Raw genomic sequence first — 24,881 nt, 5'->3', positions numbered from 1 at the left:
AAAACAAAGCTTTTTGATTAACGTTCCTGTCCATGCAAAAGGTAGTCTAAGCTTAAACACCAGCTGCCCGGAACTAGAAAAGAAACAAGAGGCGGGTTAGGCCGGGCCCGCCTCTCTGGCCTCCTCCAGGCCGCCGCCGGCGGCCGCCCCTGCCCGCCCCCGTGAGAGGCGCCTGCCCCCGGACACCCCTCACCCAGCCCCGCGGCTGGACCTCGCCTGCCCGCGGAGCCGTTAGGGACAGATCAAGGGCGCCCGTGGGGTTTCTTTCCGTCAGTCTCGGCCTGAACTCCCCCAGGGGCCGCGGGCGTCCCGCGGCAGCCATGACAGCCCGCCGGTAGCGGCCCGGCGCTCACCAGGGCGGCCGGGCGGAGGCGGGGCGCTCCCCGGCGCGGCAGCACCGCCCCCAAGCGAGCGGCAGATTTGAACGCCAGAGGCGGGCGGGCGCGGAGCGCTCGGCGGGGCTCGGCGGCCATGGTGGAGGGCCCGGGCTGCGCGCTCTACGGAGAGAGGCTGCGGGCGCGGGTGCGGCGGGGCCAGGCGGTGCGGAGCGCGCGGGGCAGCGCTCCGCCAGCCGCAGCCGGCGGCGCGGTGAGAGGCCGGGGCGGGAGAGGGGCAGCCGCCTCTCCTCAGGGGCGGCGCAGGGCCGGGCCGGGGGCGCGCAGAGCTTGAGCTCCTGGGTGTGCGCGGTGGTAAACGCCGCCGGGTTTGAGGGAGGGGAAAGGAATCTCGGAGGCGTCAGGAGCCGCTGGAGCGCGGGGCTGGCGGGCCTGAGCACAGAGCAGGATGGTTGGCGCGGCCGTGGCCTCCCCTCCCGCCCCCCGCCTGCGGCAAAGCTCCTGCGCCCCGGCTGCTGTCGTCCGGGGGGTCGTCCGTGGATATTGTCTTTATTCTAAATTATAAAATATTCTTATCATCAACATAATAAATAAGCCTTAGCAGGTCGAGTGTGTAAAGAGGTGCTGAAGCTGTAGAAACGTAGGGGCTTTTGGAAATAATGAGGGAAAGCTTTCAGAATCGCTCCTAGAATCTCTAGGGTAAATTTTAAAATATCATTTAGCTTCAGGAAACATACAATACAAGGGAAATTATAGTAGCAGTTCCTAATTTTAATTTTTTCATAATCTCATAAGTCTTCGCGAGTCTGAATGAAACATGTTGAGAGAAAGGTAGGTGTTGGCCTGCAGAAAAGGAGCTTTTAATTCTATAACTTTTTTTAAAAAATAATTTTAACTAGACCAACTATTTAAATAAATAAAGAGTATGGCATCTGCTCTCAGTGTGCACGGTATGTAATTTCTCTCCTAGTTTTTTATCTTTTCTGTTGGCAGCATAAAATAATTCACCAGTGTAGAACTCTGCCGGGGCTCGTGAGACCTTCTGGGAGAAGGAGAAGTTAGGATGTCAGTGAGCAGGCCTAGCTGATGAGCTGTGAAGATATGGTCCTCTGGTTTCAATTACAGAGGTGGCTAGGGCTTTCTTTTCATGCCTGGTTTTGCTCAGCTGTGAGAAATTGTGCGTTGCTTGTGTTCTGAGTAAGTGTATTGGATGCCTCCAGACAGAAAGTTGGGGAATTTTCCCCTGCTTTAGTGTATATAAGGCAGTCTAGGAGAGTTTGTGATTAAGGCTCAGTAAGACAGTACTTCAATGAAAGAACAATTTAAGAAAGAAAGTGGTTCAAGATAATGTCTGTCTAAGATATGCTGTCAACAGATCAGTCTTTACAGGTTTGTATCTTTCAGGACTAAGCTTTTTGAAGTAAAGAGTTGTGCTCCTATGGTTTCAAAAAGAAATTTCATTTCCTCAAATAGACTGATGTTCATAACTTTGTACAGTAAAAGTCACCTCAGGGCAGACTCTATTCATTGGCAAATGACCATCACAAGGGTCTTGGGCTTTTTAGATCTCACAGTGGCTGCTAACCGTGGCCAAAGCCTTGGCCGCTGCTGAAGACTACACTGTTTAAGACAATCGGTACTATGATGACTGTAAGGGCTCACCTGATACTAAAGTGGTATGAATTTAACTTAAAATATTTTGAAAAAACAAGTCAGTTTTCCATCTTGGTCACTTCTTCCTCTGGTTTAGTTTAAACAAACCTGAGTGGCTTAAAACTAAAATAAACCTTGTTGCACACCGGCTTACTTTAATACTTTTATTGGAAGGGATGAACTGTTTACGTGAGAGCAAAATTTTTCTTTCTTCCTATTCTGATAATAAGCAAAGTAAATGATGTTGATGTTACGCAAAAAATATTTTTATTTTTCTACTTGACAGAATAATAACCATAAAACCCTCTAAATGTATATCATTTCAAGGTAGTAATACAGCAGGAGATTGTATAGAGAGTAGCTCTGAAATTTCACTAACTAGCTGAAGCCTTGCTCATTTGCCAGAGTCGCTTTCATACATATTTGCATTGCAATTGAGTGTTGTGATTGAAGCACCAGTACACATATCTGTGCCTTGTAGCTAGGGCTCCGATGACTATACTGCTTGCAGGTTTCAGCAGGTTCTGGGGACCTTGAGGTGCTAGTCAGGGGGACTTGACAGGCTGAGAAAAATGGGCTGGCAGAAACTTAAGTTCAGCATTTGCAGGACTTGCAGAGTCCTGCACTTGGAACAGAGTAATGTCATGCAATGGCACAGGCCTGGCTGCTGGTCATATGGAAAACGGCTCCACGGAAAAAAAGGACCGAGGGTCCTATACCAGCTGAGTCCGAGTCACTAGCATGCCCTTCCAAGGAAAAGGGCCAGCCCCATACTGGGCTGTGCTAACGACAGTGTAGCCAGCAGGCTGCAGAGAGTGACTCTTACCTCTGTTCAGCACTTGCAAGGCTGCATCTGGATTACTGTGTCCAGTTTTCGACTTCCCAGTAGGAAAAAGATAATAACATACTAGAGTGAGTCCCCTGGTATGTTTAGCAGGCTAAAGCACATGATGCACAAGGAGAAGCTGATAGAACTGGGTTTTTATTGCTCTCTTCAGCTACCTAAAAGGAAGGTATGAAGGAGACAGAGCTAGACTCTTGTCAGAGGTGTGCGATAGGATGAGAGGCAGCAGATGCAGATGACAATAGGAGAAATTTGGATTAGATATTAGGAAAATTTTTCCACCACAACAATAGTCAAGCCCTGGAACAAGGGCCTGGAGAGATGGGAGTCTCCACCCCTGGAGCTACTCTGAAGTTGACTGCACAAAGCCCTGGACTGCCTGACCTAAGTCAGTCCTGCTTTGAGCCGGTGTTTGGACCAGATAACCTGTAGAGGTCCCTTCTTATAATTTCAGTGGACTTGCATGTGCTAAGCAAGAAAAGATTATTGCTTCAATCTCACCATTACCTTTTTCTTGTCCTCTGGTAGTGTCCCACCTGCTGTTCAACATCTTCTGAGATTAGACTTTCAGCCAGTAGGAAGAGCGAAATATCTCTGTGGGCTCAGTGGAGGCTTTTCTGTACTACACAATGCCCCATGTGAAACACTGAAACCATATTATTAGCATGGGTAGAAACTCCAGCAAGAAGCATTTGGAGAATGATGGAGATCTGCAAATGGCAGAATTGACACTCTGTCAAGTATTTAGTATTCAAACTATACCTGTTAGTTTACATCAGCCTGAAACTCTATTTGTGGATTCATGACTTGAAGGAAAAGGCATAAAATACCCTGATAAAAAAGATTTATTGTTTCAGTTCGGAAAAGAATGAGCTAAGTTATGATACCATTAGCAATAGTGACTGTCTGCTTCCTGGGTTAATAGTCTCATTGGTTTTGATAGAGCTGCTTAAGGAGAAAAGGTTTAATATTGTCCAAGTTGGAAAATTAGTTCATACAGCTACTTGCTGAATGTGTACTGATGCTAGAATCAAAGTAGTATCAATTCTGTTTTAATCTTTGTGTGTGTGTACTCATTTTCAGACTGCTGCAAGTGAAGAGAGAACCTCTGGTCACAATTTCCTTATTGGGCATGTTTACAGGGGTGTGGAGACATTGGGAAAGGAACTTTTTATGTATTTTGATCAGAAAGCTTTGAGGTAAGAGGCAAGAAAAAGGCTTCCTGTGTGTTCAGACTGTATGTATTCGGGGGGTCGTCTTGTTCTTGCTAATGTCAGTTTTAGAGATTTGAAAGTTAGTGTCATGGAGAAACTTCTCAGCAGCCTCTCTGCAGTGCTGGAAGTACTGGATATAGTCACTTACATTTTCAGCTAATTTATTGGTTTATTCGTAGTCTAGGATTCCATGTAAAGGTATCTGAAAAGGACAATTATTCCTTGAAACGCTTTTGTTTCAAACAGGAAATTTTGTTTTCTAGGGACAAAACTCAGAGAAGTGCATGCAGTTACAGTTACTTGATGTCTTCTGCTACAAACTGTACTTGCCATTTCTTTTAGCTTTCCTTAAGAAATTCAGACTGAAATTCCATACTTAATTTTTAATGATTCAATTGCTCTGATAATAAACTTGTGTGGAAAAAATTGCCAAACTTAAAATATTCTGTGTGTATACACTTATGCTGCCTTTCTTTCTTTCTTTAAACAATATTAACAACTCCTTGGTTTGGAACTATGGTTTGAAATTTGGCAGGTGAATGGTTTGGGTATCATAAATGGAACTCTTAACTTTCTAGTGAAACCATGTCTCCTAGACAAATGGTAAAACTGCCAAATCGTTGTTTGTTCATGCTTTGCAGAGCTTGTTAGGGGTTTGTTGGCATGTTTGGGATTTTGTCATATGCTTTAACCCCTTGGACATCTTGTACTAGCCACCAAGGTTGTATTTGGAATCCAGTTTACTTTTTCTAGTTCAATATGCTTCTGTATTGCAAAGTCAACTAAAAATAAATCTAACCAAATGCACAGTGTAATGGATTATTAAAAAATCCCCTCTCATTCTTTATGGTAATTAGCATAGAATACATAAGACTCTTACATTTAATAGGTAAGGCTTGCATTTAATGCTTTTTCTTTTACCCTTCTACTTGCAACATAATTCTATTCTTTCTAAATCTTTAAAAGGGAAAACAACTTCACTTCTACATTCAGTGTTGCCTTTGTCACCTAGTGACTGATGTTGAACAAAGGTGTAAGGTCATGATTTTTATTAATTTAGAACTGATAATATCAACAAATAACTTACAATTCTGTGACAGAAAATTTTGCCAGTGGCACTGCTGTTATAGGAGGGAGATGGAACTGAAAATGCTTGGCTGCGAGTACAACAGTTTACAGTGATTGTGTGCTGGATAAATAAAGGCAGTGATATATTAGTAATTACCTGGGATGATGTGCAGACTGATCTTTGGTAGCAGGGGCCTGCTGGTTATCAGATATAGTGCTATATGCTTATTTCACCTAGTGTTAGAAAAATGCAACTAGTCTTATAAGCACATACCAGTCTTTACATGACAATCATACAAGTAACTAGTAGGACAGAACTGCATATGTGTTTAAAGCTACCCATATTTGTGAAGGACAGGATATGGTCCTAATCAGTTTCTCTTGCTTTGTATTGTGCTTTAATAAATAGAAACGGAGAAGAAAAAGCAGTTTTTAAAAAGGAAAAGATAAGTCAGTTATAAAGGAAGATAAAAAAAGGCAGGGGAGGTAACTGATACAGATGTTAACCTTTTTAAAATGACTGTTGCATGTATTACAAATTGATTGGATGAGCAAAGGAGTACATTATACAATAAGAAAATGTTGTTTCAACGGACTGATAGATAACTACATTATAAGAAGAAAAAAGCTATTACTAAGGAATATAAGTAGGCATTTTGTAAAAGTTCTTTTCAAAGAGAAAGAAAATGTGGCCAAATTCTAGTATGGAAAATATAATCCTTTGACCCTGAAAGATCTTAAATAATTCTTAAGCTTTCCAGCCAATGCAATAACTTATTGTACTTAATGAAAACAACTTTCAGTTATTGTTTGATAATAAGCTTAAAAGTTTCATCAATTCATCAGTTATTGTTATATATGCATCTAGAAACTGTATTTAAGAAGTCGCTTTAGTCATGTCACTTATTTGATTGGAAATGTAGAAGTTATGTACAGGAGAGGTCTCCTCTACACAGGAGGCAGAAGCTACTTAATGAAGATCCTCATTCTCTTGTTTTAAAAATGTATGTTGTGCATCTTAAAGATGCTGAGGGGAGGTAGAGGAACGCTTCAGAAAATGCATCTTACAGCAATCTAAGATTGGCTGCCAAGATTGTTATTGGGAGAGGAAATAAGGAATGTGCCTTCAGAGGATGTATTATTTCTTTTTTAAAGTTAACTCTCAAATATAGGACTTTCTTGTCATGAGGAGGGTACAGATTCTGTATCTGTACATAGTTTCTCAACATAACAAAACCAGCTTTTCTCATCTGCTAAGATTACATGTAAAAAGCTGGTAGGCATGTTGGAATAATGTTAGTCAGACATGTCTTGTGAAAGACTGGGCCGCGAAAGGGTAATTAACTAATTTTATGCTCCTGGATTTTCTCAAGTGGGGAATGACTGCCTGGTGGGAGAAGATAACCTGGCCATGAAATTGTTTTATACAGTTTGGCTACTGCTTGCCTGACCTGCAAATGAGGAGAGTGCTTCTGAAGTGTTGCCATGTTGTGGATAGCAATTAGCAAATGGAGTTCAGTATATTTGCAATCCATGGTGGGCAGTAGAAGCATTTTTTTAGGAGTACAAATGAGCAATGACACTTTCTGAAGAAATTAGTACTTCTACTTTTTGATGTCCATTTAAACAAGGACATTAAAGTCACTGAAGAAAGTCAAGGTTTTTTTTGAAAATCTGAGGATTTTTTTTTTTCTATTTTGCCTTGAAAGTCACTTAAATAATCAATGAAAGTTGAAAAAAATTCTCTGATTCTTGTGAGTTGTGCAGGAGAGACTTGCGTGGACTGCATGTTTTGCCATGGAAATGATACAGTTATGTGGGAGAGGTTGTCCTGGGTTTAGTTTCTGTAGTGTGCTATTAATGTAAATTTGGAGTGATAAATGGTTTAGAAAAGTTTCTGAAAATTGATAATGCACATATGTTTTTGCATAACTGAAAATGGACAAAAATATTGATAGGAAAGAGATAATTGTTGGCTCCAAATCCCTTAAAGGAAAGACATCCACTGTCTTGACTGGAAATTACATCTTGGCCCTTAGAACTTGATAATGTGAATTGTCACTGTTTTTTACATCTCCATATAATAGTTTGACTGTGCTGCTACTAATCTTTTATTTTTATGAGGAAAAATGTTTTAAATAAAAGCAGATCCTTACAATATTGTATAGCACTAAATAATTCTAAACCCTCACCTTTTTACTTTAAAACAACAAAAAATCATCAACTCCTTACTACTAGCTATCATTGAATAACAGATCCTAGATTTAATTAGTGTGGCTTTTTTCTTTGTAATTAAAATGAGAAGATTTCTGGTTTGCCCTATTTCAGGACATCAAAGGTAATGAAACACATTGGGGTGAAATTTTGTAAATTTCTTAAGGCTTTTGAATGTAAATGTGTAGCAATGACTCAATTATTTTTACTAGTCATGAACTGACAAGTCACTGAGGTAGCTAATAGTTGTGACTCTTAATTCTCCTTTTAAACAGTATACTGGCGCTTGGTAAATGAAACCATCAGCTATTAATGTGAATGCTATTTCTTTAAAAAGAACTTTCTGGAAGCATTTAGTGCATTACCGTTTGGTTTAAAAAGAAATTTGACTAGTTAAGCCTGTGCAGTACTATTCATGGCACTTGGGAGTTGGAAATGGCTATTGAAAACAAAAGTGGCTGAAATAACTATATCACCTGAACTGACTTGTAAGAAGAGAGTTTTGGAAAGACACAGGTTTTTAAAAATTGAAAAACAATAATTAATAAATGCTATGAGGAAATTACATAGAGTTGACTTTAAGACTATGCCTAATGAAATGTTGTCTTAACCTATCTGTAAATATTTAAAATGCTTATCCTTCCTGAAATGTAACAAGGAGAGGTTAAAAGGAAATACACCTGATGTTGCATTTCTTTGGTCATTTGTGTAGTTTAATCTGTTAAATCTTTTAGTAGCTACAAAATAATCCACCTTTTCTGATATACAATGTATAGAAGTAGGACACTCCCTCTATCTTTTGGTTTTTTTAGGACTTGAATGTACCAGGTGAATTCGTAATAAATAAAATGTATGAGACCATAGTCAAAGTTGTCCTTTGCTCAAGTATACAAGCTCCCAGTAGAATATATTATAAAATGTAAGACCTCTTAAAGCATTAGTGATCTGTAAAAGGAATGCTTGAAAGACTCTGTTCCACTCCTTTGCCATCTGTGCATTTTTCAGTTTATTTCTTTAATTAATTTTTAATTGACCTGCAGGTTTTGCCGTGGTTTTAGGCAAAGAAAAGCAGAAAACAACATATGGCAGATGTTAATTACTTTGTTTATGGCGTTATTGGAAGTAGCTTTGATATGATAACAGTGTTGGCAATATGAGGACTGAAATCTTTCCTTTCATACCACGTGACTTCTGCCTGATATAACAGAAAATTGTCTGGTAAAGTAGCCGCATTACTTTCAGCCTCTCTAAGGACTTAAGAACCTATGTTGGAAGACCAGCGTGTCAAGTGAAAAAAATCTAAGTGCGATAAAAAGTGTGTTACTTTATACAGAAGTCAAACTTGATCATTATGAATTACAAAGATCACTGGAAAACTGCTATATTTTTGGGGTGGTTTTGACTTGGGGAGGGTTCTTCTCTGGGAACTGAGCACTACATAAGCAAGTAGTTTGTTGCCGTGGTACTCTTAATGACTAGAATTAGTGTACATACATACTATCTTGGTTAGGTAAGAATAGTTCATAACTTCAAAAAATAGACTAGTGTAATGCTTGGGAACACTGTTAAGATAAAATACCCATAAGAACTCTCTTTCTTTCCAAGGATTCACTTTGGTATGAACGGTTCCATGCGCATTAATCCGGATGGAAGCAAAGACAGAAATGGAGCGCTACCAGTTTTGGAGATACAGCTTACAGAGGATACTGTTTGTTTTTTTGAGGTGACAGTAGAGTATAGGTAAGGCAGAAACTAATCAAATTAAACACAGCTTGGTTTATTTCTTTTTATAACATTCTTTTAAGAACATAGTGAAAAATCACACACAAATTGTTAAGTGCTTGGATGCCATCATAGACACAAAGAAACAAAACTTTCTCAATGTATCATATTTATTGGTGTGGCAATTTAATTTTGTTACTTTTGTATCAGAGTTTACATACAGTTAAAGTAGTTCTATGCCATAGTCTCATTAGATAGTGTCAAGACTGGGAATGAAAGTTGGATTTAATTCCATCCTTAGATCTGAATGCTGAACTCCATTGCTGCTTTAATTTCCACGCAAGTCTCACTTCCTTAGCAAGAATAAGGACCTGCAAGGATTACTGGTTCCAAATTTTTATGCTCCCAAGGTTGTGTTTTTGTTTTTGTTTTCTTTTTGGAAGCAAATTGGTATAATTGTTCTAATTTACATTAAGTGGATGTTTTTGTCCATCAGCATTGTACTTCTCACTACTAATAAAAATAACATAGCAAGCTTGATTTTAAAGCATTTGAGGCTCTTGGGTGAAAAGGAGCATGTAAATTCAAGGAACATATGTATGCATATTTAATATTACAAAAAAATGCTTATGTAAGCCTGAATTTTCTTGTACTGTATTATTTTCAAATAATTATGCTTAACCTAATAAAATCAAGGTTTAAGAAAATATCTTTTATTGTCATATTGTAACTACTGGACCATGTAACCATATAGTTAGTTACATTTGATAGTCCAAACACGTGGTCTTTCCATGTTGGAAGTAGTTTTAAAGCAAGGACCTGGCAATTATTTTTCGAACTAATATGAACAAGATGAGGATGATTTCTTGTATGTTGGACCAGATGCATGTTCCATGCATGTATCATTGACCTGTTTTTAGGAGGGGTAGTTAATGTAATTTCTCTGCCTCTTCCTGTCACTGGTATTTTCATAGTTTCTGTTATCTACATATAATGTTCTATTATACTTTCATGTGTTGTTTTTAAAACCATACTGCTATATTAGCATATAATTAAAACAAAAATAAATCTAAATATTTTCTTCTCTTCCAGAAATGCAGCTGAGAGTGAGCAGAAAGTGAGAATGATGGAAAGCTTGGATGTCTGTTCTCCAAAGTTTAGCTTCTCAAGAGCAGAAAGTGAGATTAAGCAGCAGAAAACCCGCATGTTGTGTGATGTGTTACTGGATCAAGCAGTATTACCTGGAGTGGGAAATATCATAAAAAATGAAGCACTGTTTGACAGTGGTCTTCATCCAGCTGTTAAGGTGGGTGAAATGTCTCAAGACTGTTTTTAATGACACAAAGTATTAAGAATGTAAATACATATTTATATAACATTTTGTCATCTTCTTACCTTTGTTTGATCATCTGTCATTTCTTAAGTTATTCTAAGACACTAAATTAATATTTTATCATTATAACTGGAGATATTTGTCATGGCATTCCTTGGAACCTGTTGCTGCTACTCCTGCCTCACAGAGTGGACATATTTTGTGGGGCTAAGCCTTCTCTCTTACAACTTGAAACCTCTCTTTAGTAGGGAATTCATTTAATTTTCAAATCCTGACTTTGTCTGGCATTCTGTTGTGCTACCATTAAATTGTCAGCCTATAAATAAAGTGAAGAGTGCTCAGGTCTTCTTTGTTCAGTTACTACCCAAAATAGTTCATGTGGTAGAGTTGATTATTTTTGCAGCTGCTGCTTCCACTTCCTGTCCTGCTAGCCGGCATCATTTGCTTTTTTACCACTGTTTAGCATACTTTTTTTGGTTAAGATCCTCAAGCACGTGTCTCCAAACTTTGGTTGAAAAGTCTGATGTTTGCAAAACAGATTGAGATTATGTAGGCTGTAAAGGAAAGCTGGTGAAGATAGTAACTGAAAGGTTTTTTAAACATAGTATTTCTGAAAGTTCTTCATAGGATCAGTCTGGATTTTAATTGTATCTGCAATGTGAGCTGGCAGAGGAAAGACAAATGTGACCTAAAGTTTTGAGTTCTTAACAAAAATGTATTTGGTTGATTTGTGACATGATTCCTGTGATCAGGAACTCTTAGGTCAATACAGAGGAAGACAACTGGAATTTTTACCTCATGGTTTGCACGGATGAGGCAAAGTACATTGTTTGGTATTCACGCAGTGAGTTTGTGTAGTATAGAATATGAAAATGTACTGTTTTACTGAGATGATATATATATATAATGTGAAGTCAGAGAATTATCATAACAGGAAACAATGCAATTCCACATCAGCTGAAGGTGTTCAAAATGCCCCTGCATTATAGGTCTTTCTGCTGTTGTCCCTTACCATCGTAATACTCTAAAAATCATTCTTGTCTTACAGGTTTGCCAACTGACAGATGAGCATATACGTCACTTGGTGAAAATGACACGTGATTTTACCCTGCTTTTTTATAAGGTATTGGCACATGTTTCTGAGAAACCTCCAAAACTTGACTCCGGCATGTTAGCTGTATGTGCTCATCTAGTGAAAACAGTAAAAAGAGGCAACAGGACAACTGTTTCCATGAGTAGGAATGTTGGTTTTGTGTGCTCTTTATTAATTGTGAATTGTCAAATGATGGAAAGGTGGGGGAGTCTAGACTGTAAGAATGTGCACAGCTTGGCCCGGTTGCAGCAGAAGAGTTTGACAGATGCTGCCTGAGGGCCAGTACAGTTTTGCTGTGCATGCGCTGTAACGTCACTCTGAACGTGTCGGAATTGATGTAGGTTAAGCACACACTTATATGTAAGATAACATAAAGGTCACTCTTCAAACTGGGAACTAGAGATTGCCCCAGGGAAGTATGAAAGTAATTCATGTGGCTTCCTTTATGAAACTTGAAATAGCAAGTATATTTATTTGATTAAATAGATTCTAACTTCTAACAACTTTTTTTTTTCCCTAACTGAAACAACTTTCTGGTTGCTCAAGTGAAATACATTCCAGCTTCTCCCTACTGCCACAACTTCAGTAGGATTTCATTTTTTCCCCTGTAAACTCTATAATTCCTGGTTGCTCTTTAACTTTCCAAAATAGAAAAAGAGAGAATTTGACCTAATTCTTTTATGTTTTTCTTCTTTAAGCTGCATGCAGAGAAATGAACAGCAGCAGTGAAATTCTTGTCTCTTTCTCTTGGTATTCATGAAAGGCAAGGAGCTAGTGCTGCTAAAAATTCTTTTTTTGGTAGGCTAGGAGGAGGGCACCTAACTTTTTCCTAATACCATCTTTCAATCATAAAAGCTAAAAATGAAATTTGTTTAATAGTCTGCTTAAATGTCTGCTTTCCCCCAACCCACTGAAGAGTAGTTTAGTCTGTTGGCTAGGGGAATCTTTTCATTCTCCAAACTTCATAGTGAAGTCTACCAGTAAAGAGGATAGCATCCAGTTCTGCAACAACTGTAATACTAGGAGATTTACATGTGTCTTGGGCTTTTAGACTGACAACAAACAAACAAGTTAAACTTTCTATAGCTCAGTTTAGCCATTTTCAAAACTTTTATAATCTATACTTAGCAAGTATTCACCAGTCAAGTGCTTTTAAAGGAGAGCTAGCTCCCCCCCCGCCAAGTTTCTTTAAAATAAAAACATAACAAATAGGTTAATAAGAAGGGTAGTGCTTCATCATTTTTTATAGACTGTTACAGAATGTTGGTAGTAATCATACTATATCATTTGTAGTAACACCTTACAGATGCAAAGATGAGGAATCTTGTTTGTGTAAAAAGGTGTTGTTTTTGTTTGGTTTTTAAATAACTGGATGGGAGGAAACTACTAAAAGAAACTAACTGTAAGCCTTGAGGAGGAATCTTGAGGAGAAAGCAAACTGCTTGTGAATATTCATGCAAACATATATTAGTAATTCCTTCTGATTGAATGACTAGATTGTACCAGCAAAAGTATTCTCATTCAGCGAGGCTGATGAATAAGAGCACAGCAGAAGCAAATATGCTGTGCTCAGAGACACCTGTATTTTGGGAGAACTCCAAGGGTCTTCATGCATTATGGAGCTAGAGCTATTGAACCCTGTCAGAGCTGGGCTGCTATTGCTGGGCCAGCTGTGGTATCATTTGAACTGTGCCCAAGGAACTGCGATTGTAGTGCAGAAACTCGTGTGGCTCTGCAGAGCTGGCTGCATCTCTACTGGGCTTTTCTTGTTTGGGTTTTTTTTTTGTTTGTTTTTCTGCCAGTTTTAGCTGGGGTATGTCTATGCTGACTTCATGTGAATTGTTTCATGAAATGTGCCTGCTTGTCAGCCCTCTGGAGGCTCTTTAGGTCACTGTGCCCTTTGGGCTTGTACTGTACTTAATTTGACTTTCTGCCAGGATCTGGGGAGCTCACCATAGTGCCAAGTGGCTTTTCATGAGCCAACTTGTCTGGCATGGCCAGTGCTGAGATGAAGCTAAGCAACTTTACTGGGTGCTACCCGACTCCTACAGAATCTCTGGAATATTTCTACATTGCTCAGTTCTTTAGGTTTTGGGAGGGTTGATTAACCTAGATTGTAGTGTCAGGTCTGAGCTGGCTCTGCAGTGTGTTTTTGGTTCTTTTTGGGATGAGGGAAGGTGTGGTTGGTTTTGTGTTTTATGTTTGTTTTATTTTTGTTTTTTATGCTGCATTGATTGGAGCTCATCAGCTCTTTAAGAACACTCCTGCAGGCGCCAGGTCAAAGATGACTGGTGCTGAATCGGAGCTAGCTGGTCCAGCTGAACTCACGGAGTCCCTAGCATGTATTTACTTGCACCATGCTAGTATGTTTTTTTTTTTTGTCTTCTGTCTTTTAGTCCACTATGTGGAGAATTCCAGACACTGTTATACCTGATTTAAAGTCAAATTCTTTCCATAAAAGAATATGAAATATAGATGATAGCCCTTACGAGTGTGCCTTAAATATCTTTATGTAGTCATTGAGCTGTCAGTTTACGTAGGGTTTTCTTATTTTAGCTTCAGTTGAACTGTAGAAGGACTGACATAAAATTTATACTGGCTTTCTAACTTGGGTTTTAAACATGTTCTGTTTTAGTGCCGCAAAACTGGGTCTCCACTCTACAAACACTACAAAGTATACAAGCGCCCAGCCTGTGGTCAGTGCAATGGGAAGATCACTGTGTGTCGTTTAGGAGAGCGTAACAGGATGACTTACTTCTGCCCTCCCTGTCAAAAGGCGGATCCCCAGCTTGTCAATGTTAGGTATGATGGTAACTTTGTAACACTTTGAAGCATCAAAGCGCTTAAGCACCTTGAAGTGCTGTTACAGTAAGAGGACATCACTTCTCAAATAGAATTGGATCCTTGTGCATTTTATATCTAAATTCACTTGACTTTGCGAAAGAAAAATGTTTTGGCCATTGGTATTTAAAAATGGTTAAAAGCTTTCATTCTTTGATGCTATTTCTTTCAAAGGCCCTGTCTGTTATGAAATAGCTGTTACTCTAATGAAATGTAGGAATTATAAAACACTTCAGAGTACTTGGAATTATTCCCTGCTTCTGGAAAAATTGCCCTTTGTTCTTGGTGTTATCAATATAATCGGCTTGGATGTTTACACACTACTGAGTTGAATGGCATAAGGAGGGTAGGAATTTGTGCCTCTATTTCTTTTCATAGGATAGCCCCTTCAGTCCTGGAATATCTAGATAGCTGTGCATCTATGCAATTTTGTTCTGGCTGTAGAGTTACACTGAGGATAACTAAAACTTCAGTAAATTCAGAGTGCAGCAAATATTGTAGGGCTTAGGACTTTTTTTTTTCCTTCCTCCTTATAGGATTTGGAAAGCTTTTACTACAGGTGTGCCACAGAGACACTTTCAGTTCCAGATAAATTGTGCTAGCAGCAGCTTTCCTCCTTTTATTTTAGAAAAGCACAAAATGCATTTGATATCACAAAGGGTCGAAAGGTAAAAGTTCCAAAAGCACCTTATTCAGACTCCTACATACCTAAGTTATTCTTGAAAATTTTCATCTGAGGTTTCAGAATCTTGCCTTTTTATACTGAGCTCTGTCAATCTAATAAAAGATACCGCTTCGCTTTGCAAACTTTGCCTTCATTAGTATGTGTGTGTATATATATATTTTTTTTTTAGATAAGATTTACAGAACACACAAATCTCTCTCCCACCTCCAGCCTTCTTTCAAGATTCAGATGGCTGAAGGGATTTTGGTTAAAGCTTAAAAATTGCCTTTGAGTACAGATCAAATATAGAAAATTCCAGCATGGAAGATAAATATTTCACATCCTGCTAACCCCAATCTGCTGTATTTTCAGAAAGTAATAATGAGAATTGTTTTGCAGCAGTGTTCTGTTTTGTCAGATAACAAGAAAATGACACAAAGAAAAAAAAATATCTCTCTCTGTTCTAGAACAAGTAGTGGTTTTGTTTTTTTGTTGGTTTTTTTGTTGTTTTTTTTAAACAAATAATTAAACAGTGGTATATTTCAGTGAAAAAGATGGTAATGGTAGCTATAAAATAAAAAGGTCATTTCTTGTGCTGTCCTCATCCTAATGGTCAGGTCTTTGTGTTCTACTGCTCTGTTTTCTGTTATGCAGTAACTGTTACCAAATGAAAGTATGTGTAGCTCAAGTGGTTTATCTGCCGTTCCAAGCTTTTCATGTTTGAAGACTGAAAGGAGCCTGTGTGATCAGACTGACTTGCTGCAGATCATAAACTGTATAATTTAACCCAGTGGTTCTTGGGTCAAGTCAAATAGCTTACGATTTTGCTCAACTGAAAAAATGAAGAAAATACTCATTATAAGCTTACCTCATCAAATTCAAATGTACCTTCAATCTTAAAAATACACTTTTCCCCCCATATTTCATGTTCCAAAATGGGGAGGGAGGGGCAACGACACAACGGACAGACCAGGGGAATGACATGGAATTAAACTCCAAAACATGACATGCTGAATATATTCAGTCTCGTAATGCATCTTTGATAGCTGAGTAGAACAACTGATCTAATAATGTGAAAATACCCGTTTTTAACACTTCTAGTTCGGCTGGTTTTTTACCTAGCCACAGTATTTTGGTGAATGCTACTGTAATGTCTGTTCTACCTCTTGACAGCACAGGATCCCTGGTATGTCAGCAGTTCTCATTATCTTCCTTAGTTTTCCTGTTGTGGAAGAGATGTGGTAGGTAGTGGATATCCCTACCATTATCTTAGAAATCTAGCCTATTAAGGAGAGTGATAATTATGGAATAAGTGCTAGGTCTAAGGAGTGTCACAACAGTTCCCAAGTACAGCATTTGCATTATTAATTGAAGTACTTAAATTCTTGGGATTAAAAAAAAGTCTCCAAAAAGCGCATAATTCCACAAAAACTATGGAGAAAAATGCTTGACAACTTATCAACCATTGTACTTAAAAATTTACATACATATCTTACTGAACAGGTAAGTTCAAGTTACATTTAACATGCTAACAATGTTCGGATACTATGACAAAATTAGTCCTTGGTAACATGTAGTGACTCTAAAATAATAACTATGATTCTAAATCAGTGTATCAACATAGGAGGTATTATAATTTACAGGAAAATAAATAAATCTATAGAGGTGTCTGGAGTACAGCTTTGGCTCACCAGTCACAGCCAGGACATTCCTGAATTCCTTCTGATGAGGAGAAAAAAACACCAAAAAAAGAAAAAGAAAATCTTTAATTCTGAACAGGCTCCTAAATGTTAAAAGGTTTTCCAGCAAATGGTGACACGCAAGAAAGACTTTCTAACTTCTATGGTTTTCAGTCCTCTTGGGTGTTACAATAACAAAGTGGTCTAATGGGTACCATTTAAATGAGAGCAAAAAAATTTGTTTGCTAGATTGTGTGACTTTCTGTAGTTCGGCCTCTGAACGGTTCTTCATCCAGTATTGCATTTGTTAGTAAGCGTTCTGTACAAGGGATGAGGGAAAAGTACTGAAAGAGTCTCCCTTTCTTGCCAAGTTTCTTACTGCAGTACTTGAAAATGGTAGGGAATTTGAGAGAGGCTGGGGCATTGTGCTGGAGAGCACATCAGTTAATTATTAACTTTCTGTCCATTTTCGTTTAAATATTTTTATTTGTATTACTTCTGCAGCATTGGGAAAGATTTGCCCTTGAGGTAGAGGAAAAAAAAATTCAAACTCGAACCATGGCATGCTGTCCAAGCTATGATAGGCAGACATAACACTGTGTACTACTTGGTCTCTAGCCCTGTGCCTCCCTGCACATAGTGGTGTAAGGCAATTTGTAGAAGAAACGTTGCAAAAGACTAACATCATTCTTTTGTTTCACAGCAAACTGCCAACTAGAAACAGCCTAATTGGCTGGGCATATGGCAGGGGGTCATGTTCTAATGAACATGTAGCTCAGAAATCTGAAGAGGAGTGGACATGTATGCGCTGTACCCTAATAAACAAGCCTTCTGCTGAAATTTGTGATGCCTGCTTGACTTCAAGGCCTGAAGGTATTGAAAGGTTGTCTGGAACCTCTACTGGGAAAGGGGGGAGGACTGTAGTTTTGATGCAGTTTTTAGAACTATACAACTGTAGAAGTGTCTCATTGTGAATCGTATTTATATAACTTTAGCTAACTTAAAGTCAGATTTTGGGGAAATCTTTCATGGACAATCATGGAAACTGTCTTGTCTTAAACCCTAAAAGTGTCTTGTCTTCCAGCTTTGTGTGCAAGTGGGATTCTACAGACAAGCCTCTGCAGTGACCCTTTGTTTTTATTGGGGCAAGGAGTGAGACAAAACGCCATTCTTTCAACTCTCCTTAAAATCATTAGAAGCTTGCAGCATATGTCTGATAGAGAAATCACCATGGGGCAGAAAAGTAATTAGCATTCTTTGATGTGAACAAAAGCAGTATATTTTGGTACCCTTTCCAAAAGGATGTCTGGTTTCTCAGGGGCTACATTTTTTCCTCCAAGTTCAGAGTAAGGAAGGTTCTGGACTACTTACCTAAATTTGTTGTTTGTCTCTTACTGGAGCTTTTAATGCTGCTATCTAGATCTGGTGGGCAGAAGCAGCTGTGAATGGGACCTAGAAAGGGGCAGGAAGATGGAATGAGTAACATGCTAGCTTCTCTCCAGATTTCTGTATAGGAATTTAGATATTAAGAAGGGATGAGTGAGGTAATGGACACACTTTCCAATGAGACTTGTTTTCTATGTGAAGAGGAGCTTTGTATTCTTTTTCACTTTCTGTAGAAAGAGTGAGTAAATTACTCTGTGGAGGGATTTACAGAAAGTTATTTGGATCAAGACTGTTGCTCCGAAACATTTTGAATTGCTACATAGATTCCAAGAAACAAAGTCTAGAGGTGTGCATGTGTGTGGCTTTTCAGGGATAAAGCTAATTCTATAACAATTCCATGCTGAAACCTTTCTACCTCAAAAACTAATACTCCACTTATTTCACATTGTGTAGTGAATTATTCAATGAAGTGGCTGAAATCTGCATACTACAACTCATTTCTTTATTTTTCTAGCTCTGGTGCTGCAAAACTGAAAGAAAAGTTATTTGTAAACAATGTATAGGCTTGTACATTGTAAACAATGTATCTGAGAAGAATTAATGTTTTTATGTAGGCTCCAGGACCTATTGTTAAAAGTTCACTGAATTTAACTATATGACTCAAAGTACATATGCTGAAATTGAAATTAGAGTTCACATTCCTATAGCTTTTGATGGTACTTTGAGCCATACTTTCCAAAGTGCCCCCAAATTCCCAGCCTGTGAAGAAGTGACTTTATGGTACTGATCTTGGTTCTTATAAAATAAGTTCCAAAGCTTTTTAAAATTATTTGCTTCATTCTAGTTAGTCCTTTTATGAATGGAGTGATGTGTGTGAAACTCTTATCTTACACTAGCTAAAGTCCATTTCTTCAGGCCAGGAATCAATAAAAGTATGTCTGTGCCTTACATGACACTTGTTGCCAGCAGAGACTAATCTTGCATAATTCTCCTGCAAAATCAGCGCCAGAAACCTGAAAGTTTTAATCTGTCCACAGACTCAGATTTACCAACTAACATTTATCCTGGAATTAATACTGTCAGCTGGACCTTAAAATATATAGCAGCATGTGCACAAATGCTTTATTTTAAGCTTTGTAACAAAATCCTGTTCCTTCTCCTGTACTGCTAAGTTTCATTTGTTTAGCTATATATCGTTACTGAAAACAGGCCTGGAATTTGAAGATGTATTAGACTTGGTGGAATACTGTTACAAAAATTCTTTTTTAAAAAGACTTATTTTTGCATCATAGGAGTGGTATTCGAGATTTTTTTAAAATGGTTTTGCTTACCTCTCTCTTTTCAGACTTTAAGATTCCTTGCCTTCTCACTTTGTTCATTTTTTGTCTTTTATGTTGTTTCTAAAATTAACTACTGTCAGCAGAAATGTTTGAATTTTTGAGGACAGAATACCTGGTATGTAAAGTTAGCTGCTGGCCATACAGCTGAAATAATTCAGTCTGTAGACAGGGATAACTATTTATCATTACATCTCAATTTCCTTGCTCCTTTGCTCAGTACAAGGCCAAGCTCCTATTCTTTCTTAAACAAATCTGAACGCACTGGAACCAGTATGTTTCACTGTGCAGCAGTGGCAAAATGGAAGGAGCCTGGAAACAAGTATTGTTCAGAGCAAACTGTAGGGATTCTTATTTTGTTTCTGAGTGAGAATGCCTTTGGAGAGAGTGTGCCCTTGTGTATGCCTTATCTACCCATTTTTCTTCTGCTTAATTCCCTCTTCCTTGTATGGAGGGAAGATGTAGGAGGGAGACACTCGCTGGAGATGGTAGAAAGGAAAGGACTCTGTTCTTGAACACTATGGCTTCACAGCTACTTAACAAAGATTGCACATAGGGACCCCATAAAATTTTTCTTTTCACCCTTTTCTCAGGAAGGATTACCTACAGACTCCTTATTTGTTAAACTGGTATTAATAAATTATGCCCACTCTTTTGGAATGATGATTGCACACTAGGCGTGCCTCTGATTCTGTGAAGAAACATGCTGTTGTTCATGTCAGGAAATAAATGCAAAGTAACTGCTTGCTTCTGAAGCCTCTTACAGTAAGGGATCGATAAGTTTGGATGCGCACAATGTTTGGAAAGGACGGGAACGCGGAAAGCACTAGAAAACCAAACAAATGAATATTCCTTTTTGTGTCAATAGTAAATCAATACTTTAAAAATGGATAATGTATTGCTGCTGGAGGTACCATACCCTGCGATCTCCCAGTGCTAGGGTTATAAAAGGTTATTTTGAAAAATGTAAATATTTTAATCCCTGTATTTGGGCCAAATTCCATTTTGTATCATTAATTCTCCAATAGCTTTCATTTACAGAGTATTATTCACATCTGGTCCTATTCAAGCAATAGTAATGTTGTCTTGAAACACATGTTGTACGTGACTCCAAAAGTGCATGAGCTTTTTTATTGTAAGAAATTTGGTACTATATCTAATCTGTGACAGGTTCTGAGATCTTTCAAGATGATATGGTAAATTCACTCTTTCACTCTCTGTATGATGACTTATGAATACAGATCAGAAATATGATGTATCACTCTACACAGATGGATTATAACCAATAACTTATTTTTCCTTAGTTCCAAAGACAGAGAATGTTGAAGATTCTGCAGCCTTTAACATAAACTTAATGAAGTACCCTTGTAATGATTTCAGAAAACCAAGCACAGAAATAAAGATCAATAGGAAAGCTGCATTTGGAACTACAACTCTTGTCTTAACAGATTTTGGTAACAAAGCTGCTTTGAGAAATGATACCCAAATATCCAATGGACACTCTCAGTGTGTTGCTCCAAAAAGCAATTGTAAACAAATCCAAAACAATGTCTACCAGTCAGGGGGAAGCACAGACAAGGACTGCTCAACACACGTAACTGCTATGGCTTTGTCCTCCTGTCAGCAACCTCTCTCTTTCAAACACGTACAGAAGAAACAGAAAACTGATCATATACCCTCAGTTCACCAATATAATATAGCAATGAGGTATGTATTCTAAAATGTAAACAAGTCTTTTTATAATCCCATAAACCAACTTTATCCCTGAAGATTAATGGAATACTGTGCTGTTGGGTTCAGACACTGTTGTCTTTGGATTTCTGCCAGATGTAACTTATTCTTGGGTAACTAAAATTACACTCAGATTTCAAAAGCACTGAATGACCTAGGCTGTCACTGGAAAAGTCCTGATTTTGGCATCTGGCCAGTACTGCTGTTAACTAAATGGCTGTTCATAGTTCAGCTATTCCCATGGAATAGGACAGTACAGCTCTAATAGGTCAACAAGCACAGTTCTACCTAAGGAGTTGTCTGATCTTAGCATTGTAGTTGCTGTCTGCTTAGAGAGATCTTGAAGTCATTTTGAAAGATGACAAAAGGAAGGTAGCTGAATGAATATATTCTAATTAAAGTTATTTGTCAGCTTGCAGTTTTCAACATTCTTCCATGATACAAAGCTCTGTCCAGGTACCTTGATGAACCTCCCATCGCTATTTTTTCTTAACTTTCCTATATGTAACTACTTCAACACTCTACCCATCCTGAATTTTTATTTACACAGCCCTATTCAAATGCATCCATTGCCTAGTTAAGAGAAATGTGAGAACCTATTAGGCTTGTCAAGGAAAAGTTGGGCAGACATACACAACAGTAATGGGAGTGCAAGGTTTACCACTGTCCCTTACAGTGGTAAATTATGCAGGGTGAATGTGAAATATTAATGATATGCTACAAAATTCTTGGTCATGTGTCTGTTCTGAAATACAGAAATTATTTCTTGCATTGTTGAAGCACCAGTTTTGAAACAGGATCTCACTGGCTAACCAGGTTAGGCTGTATAAATATACTTTCTCCTTGCTGTCTCAGTAGAGGACTACAGAGAACTGGAGATGTAGGTAGGATAACTGAGAATACAGAGGAGTGCAAAGAAGAAATGAGACAGTATCAATCACGGTAACAGGTAGTTATAGCAAGTCATCAACTTAAACGTTTAAAAAAAACCCCTAAAACCCAACAAAACCCCCAAAACCCAACAAAACCCAAATGCTTTGTAAGAAAAACCAACAAAAAATTTGTTGATTTTTTTTTTCTTTTGTTTTAATGAAGTGTTGGAAGAAAACTGCTGATGTCTGCAGGACTGCAATCTTCCAGACATAAAAGAGAACACAAAATTCCTAAGCTGATAACTTAACAAGAATGAATTAATTAATCTTTTCTTTTTTCACTAAGGTTTCATCACTGCTTTTCTGCTCTATAAATATATTGGAAAGATACATTTCAGAGTATTAATCTTTTTCATGTTACTGTTTTTAAATAAAGCCTTGTGTATTGCATTCAGATAATCTCTGACTATCTCAATCATGAGGAAGAAAGAAAGAAACGTTATCCCATTCAGAGAACACTGTTCCACCCCCTCAGCTGGATTACTTCTTGTCCGAATATGATTTGGAGCATTACTGTAACTTTTTAGTAAAGAAAGTGGGAGTCTTTTCTGTGAAGCATACAAATACCTTCAACCTGGAGTAATTACTTGGTATTGGTCTTTTTCCCACTGAGAGCAGAATACTCTTTTAGAATATGTTGGAATTTGGAGTGGTAATATTTATTTTGTTTTGTAGATTAATTTGAGTACTTTGAAATAATTTAAAACATGGCTTAATGCTGGAGAAAACTGGTGTAATACCTGCAAGAAAAGCACAGTCTTGTCCATTCTCTACTAGCAGTCATTCAGCTTTAAAGGCGCAATAGGATGCATTAGAGAAGTAAGTTCTCTGGCTGTCATTGTATGTAAAAGTACACTGAGTGAGCTACTGTAATGGTAGGAGAGAGTTCTTTGGCTGTGGTGGTGGTAATCCCTTTAGCATCACACAGAAGTAATTTTGTAACCTGTCATTACAGCACACCTCAAGCTAATATGACAGATGATAATCACATGTTAGGCGTGAGCCATCCTCGCTGCAGTAAACACAGCCGTCTCTGCAGCCTCAGAGTTGTGAGAAAGGACGGAGAAAACAAGGGCAGGCAGTTTTATACCTGTCCTCTACCCAGGGAAACTCGGTGTGACTACTTTCAAGTATGTATAAGACTTCAGGGCCTGTTTTCTTACAAGCACTTTTTCCTGCAGCCTCCTTGCCCCGGTAATCTGTAATTGTGGACAGATATAATCCATTTAAAGTTTGAGGTAATTTTAAATACTTTTGCACACTGAATTGAAACTAAGAACGTAATAGTAGTTATAAACTTACAGTTTTAGTTACTTCTTTTACTGCTGAGAAGGCACCTGCTTGTGCAAATGCTCCTAATCTGCTTCTGTGAGATGTAAAACAGATGCATAGCAGAAATGTTGGTTTGAAGGGACTTGTACAACTTGTTTAGATCAGCCTCTTGCTTGAAAGACTATGAAGGACTCTAGAACTAGACATCAGCCATGTTTCTGTCTAGCCAAAATCTTGAAAACCTCCAAGGATGAAGATTCTGTAATCTGCCCAGGCAACTGCTCCCACTGCTGCACTAATACCTAACCTGGCCTTTCTAGCTGCAACTGGTGGCCATTGCTCCTTGCTATGAATGTCTGTGACTGAGAAGAGTTTGACTCAGTCACCTACCACCAGGTAGTTAATAGATGAACTCAAGACAGTAATGACTATAATGCCTTAATTTGAAGAAAACTATGTGTTAACATAAATTAAAGTTATGCCAGTTAAAGTGCATGCAGTTGCAATTAATGTTAAAGAAAAAATCTAAAATCAGCTATCACAAAAGCAAGAAAACTATCTTAACTCCTAGGAAGAGTTTCTTCTAGGGCCTCCCCTGTAGATATTGCCAATTTTAAAATAAGGAATTCATAGCCATCACATATGCTAAAACTGTGCCTAAAACCTATTTCTTTTGGCAGTGGGCTGACTTGGATTTTCCATTTTGTAACCATGGCAAGAGATGTGTTATGAAGACTGTGTTGAAGATTGGTCCCAATAATGGAAAGAACTTTTTTGTGTGCCCTCTTGGGAAGGAAAAACAGTGTGGCTTTTTCCAATGGGCAGAAAATGGGCCAGGTATGCAGGTTATTCCTTGATGTCGATGTTCTAGTTATCTGCTCCTCAGGATGTCTTAAGTGCATAAAACTTTCCTAGTAATTTCTGGTTTTGTTTTGTCTTTTTCCCTGTTCACTGATTAACTAGTTAAATAGCTCCAACAAGGTAAAGAACTGCAGATTTGGAAAGAGTAATTTTACATAGTCCCATAAAAATTAAACACTGCTTGTATGCTGCATAGTATTTTGAAATAAACTTCTAGCTTGCAATATATTGTGATATACTGTTATTTCTAATAAAAAAATTGAACTGTTTTCTTTTTTCATGTAAATGCCACTGAAGTTTGACAGCACTGCATACTTTTAAGCATATGTGATTAGACTTTTCCATAAATGTAAACATATATTTAATAAAAGTGAATAAAAAGTCAATATACTTTTTTTAATACCACTTCATGCTTTATTTCCTCAGAGCTAAAACTGAAACAGCAATGGACTGTACACTTTGAATGTTACCATAGCTGAATGTGTGACCTTGCTAGATTTGGAAAACAAAGACAAAAACTGCCCTAAAATTAATAACATGACTCTGCAGTTTTCTTAATTATGGATTTTTAAATCCAGGTCTTAACATTTTATTCTAGTTGCTACTGAACTTTTTCCTAATCTATGTGAAATGTGTAATAAAATCATACCCCTTAGGTGCATAAAAATCAGGTTACATTTGCTTGTCTTGCCACTATTTGAT

The 24,881-nt window shown here is 38.1% G+C and overlaps 1 protein-coding gene across 1 annotated transcript; it reads left to right on the top strand.

Annotated features, from left to right (window-relative positions):
- The first annotated feature begins 471 nt into the window (after positions 1-471).
- Positions 472-24,516, top strand: NEIL3 (nei like DNA glycosylase 3). The gene is made up of 10 exons (XM_050896022.1): positions 472-588; positions 3,916-4,031; positions 8,934-9,068; positions 10,143-10,356; positions 11,432-11,506; positions 14,112-14,278; positions 17,364-17,533; positions 20,688-21,090; positions 23,002-23,176; positions 23,999-24,516. The coding sequence occupies exons 1-10, from the start codon at positions 472-474 to the stop codon at positions 24,173-24,175; spliced, it is 1,749 nt and encodes a 582-aa protein (XP_050751979.1). The 3' UTR covers positions 24,176-24,516.
- Positions 24,517-24,881: the final 365 nt, after the last annotated feature.

The sequence above is a fragment of the Gymnogyps californianus genome, chromosome 4 (genome assembly GCF_018139145.2).
Source record: "Gymnogyps californianus isolate 813 chromosome 4, ASM1813914v2, whole genome shotgun sequence".
NCBI lineage: Eukaryota > Metazoa > Chordata > Aves > Accipitriformes > Cathartidae > Gymnogyps > Gymnogyps californianus.
The sequence above is the reverse complement of the archived record's forward strand: the minus strand, read 5'-3'. Positions and strand labels throughout refer to the sequence as shown.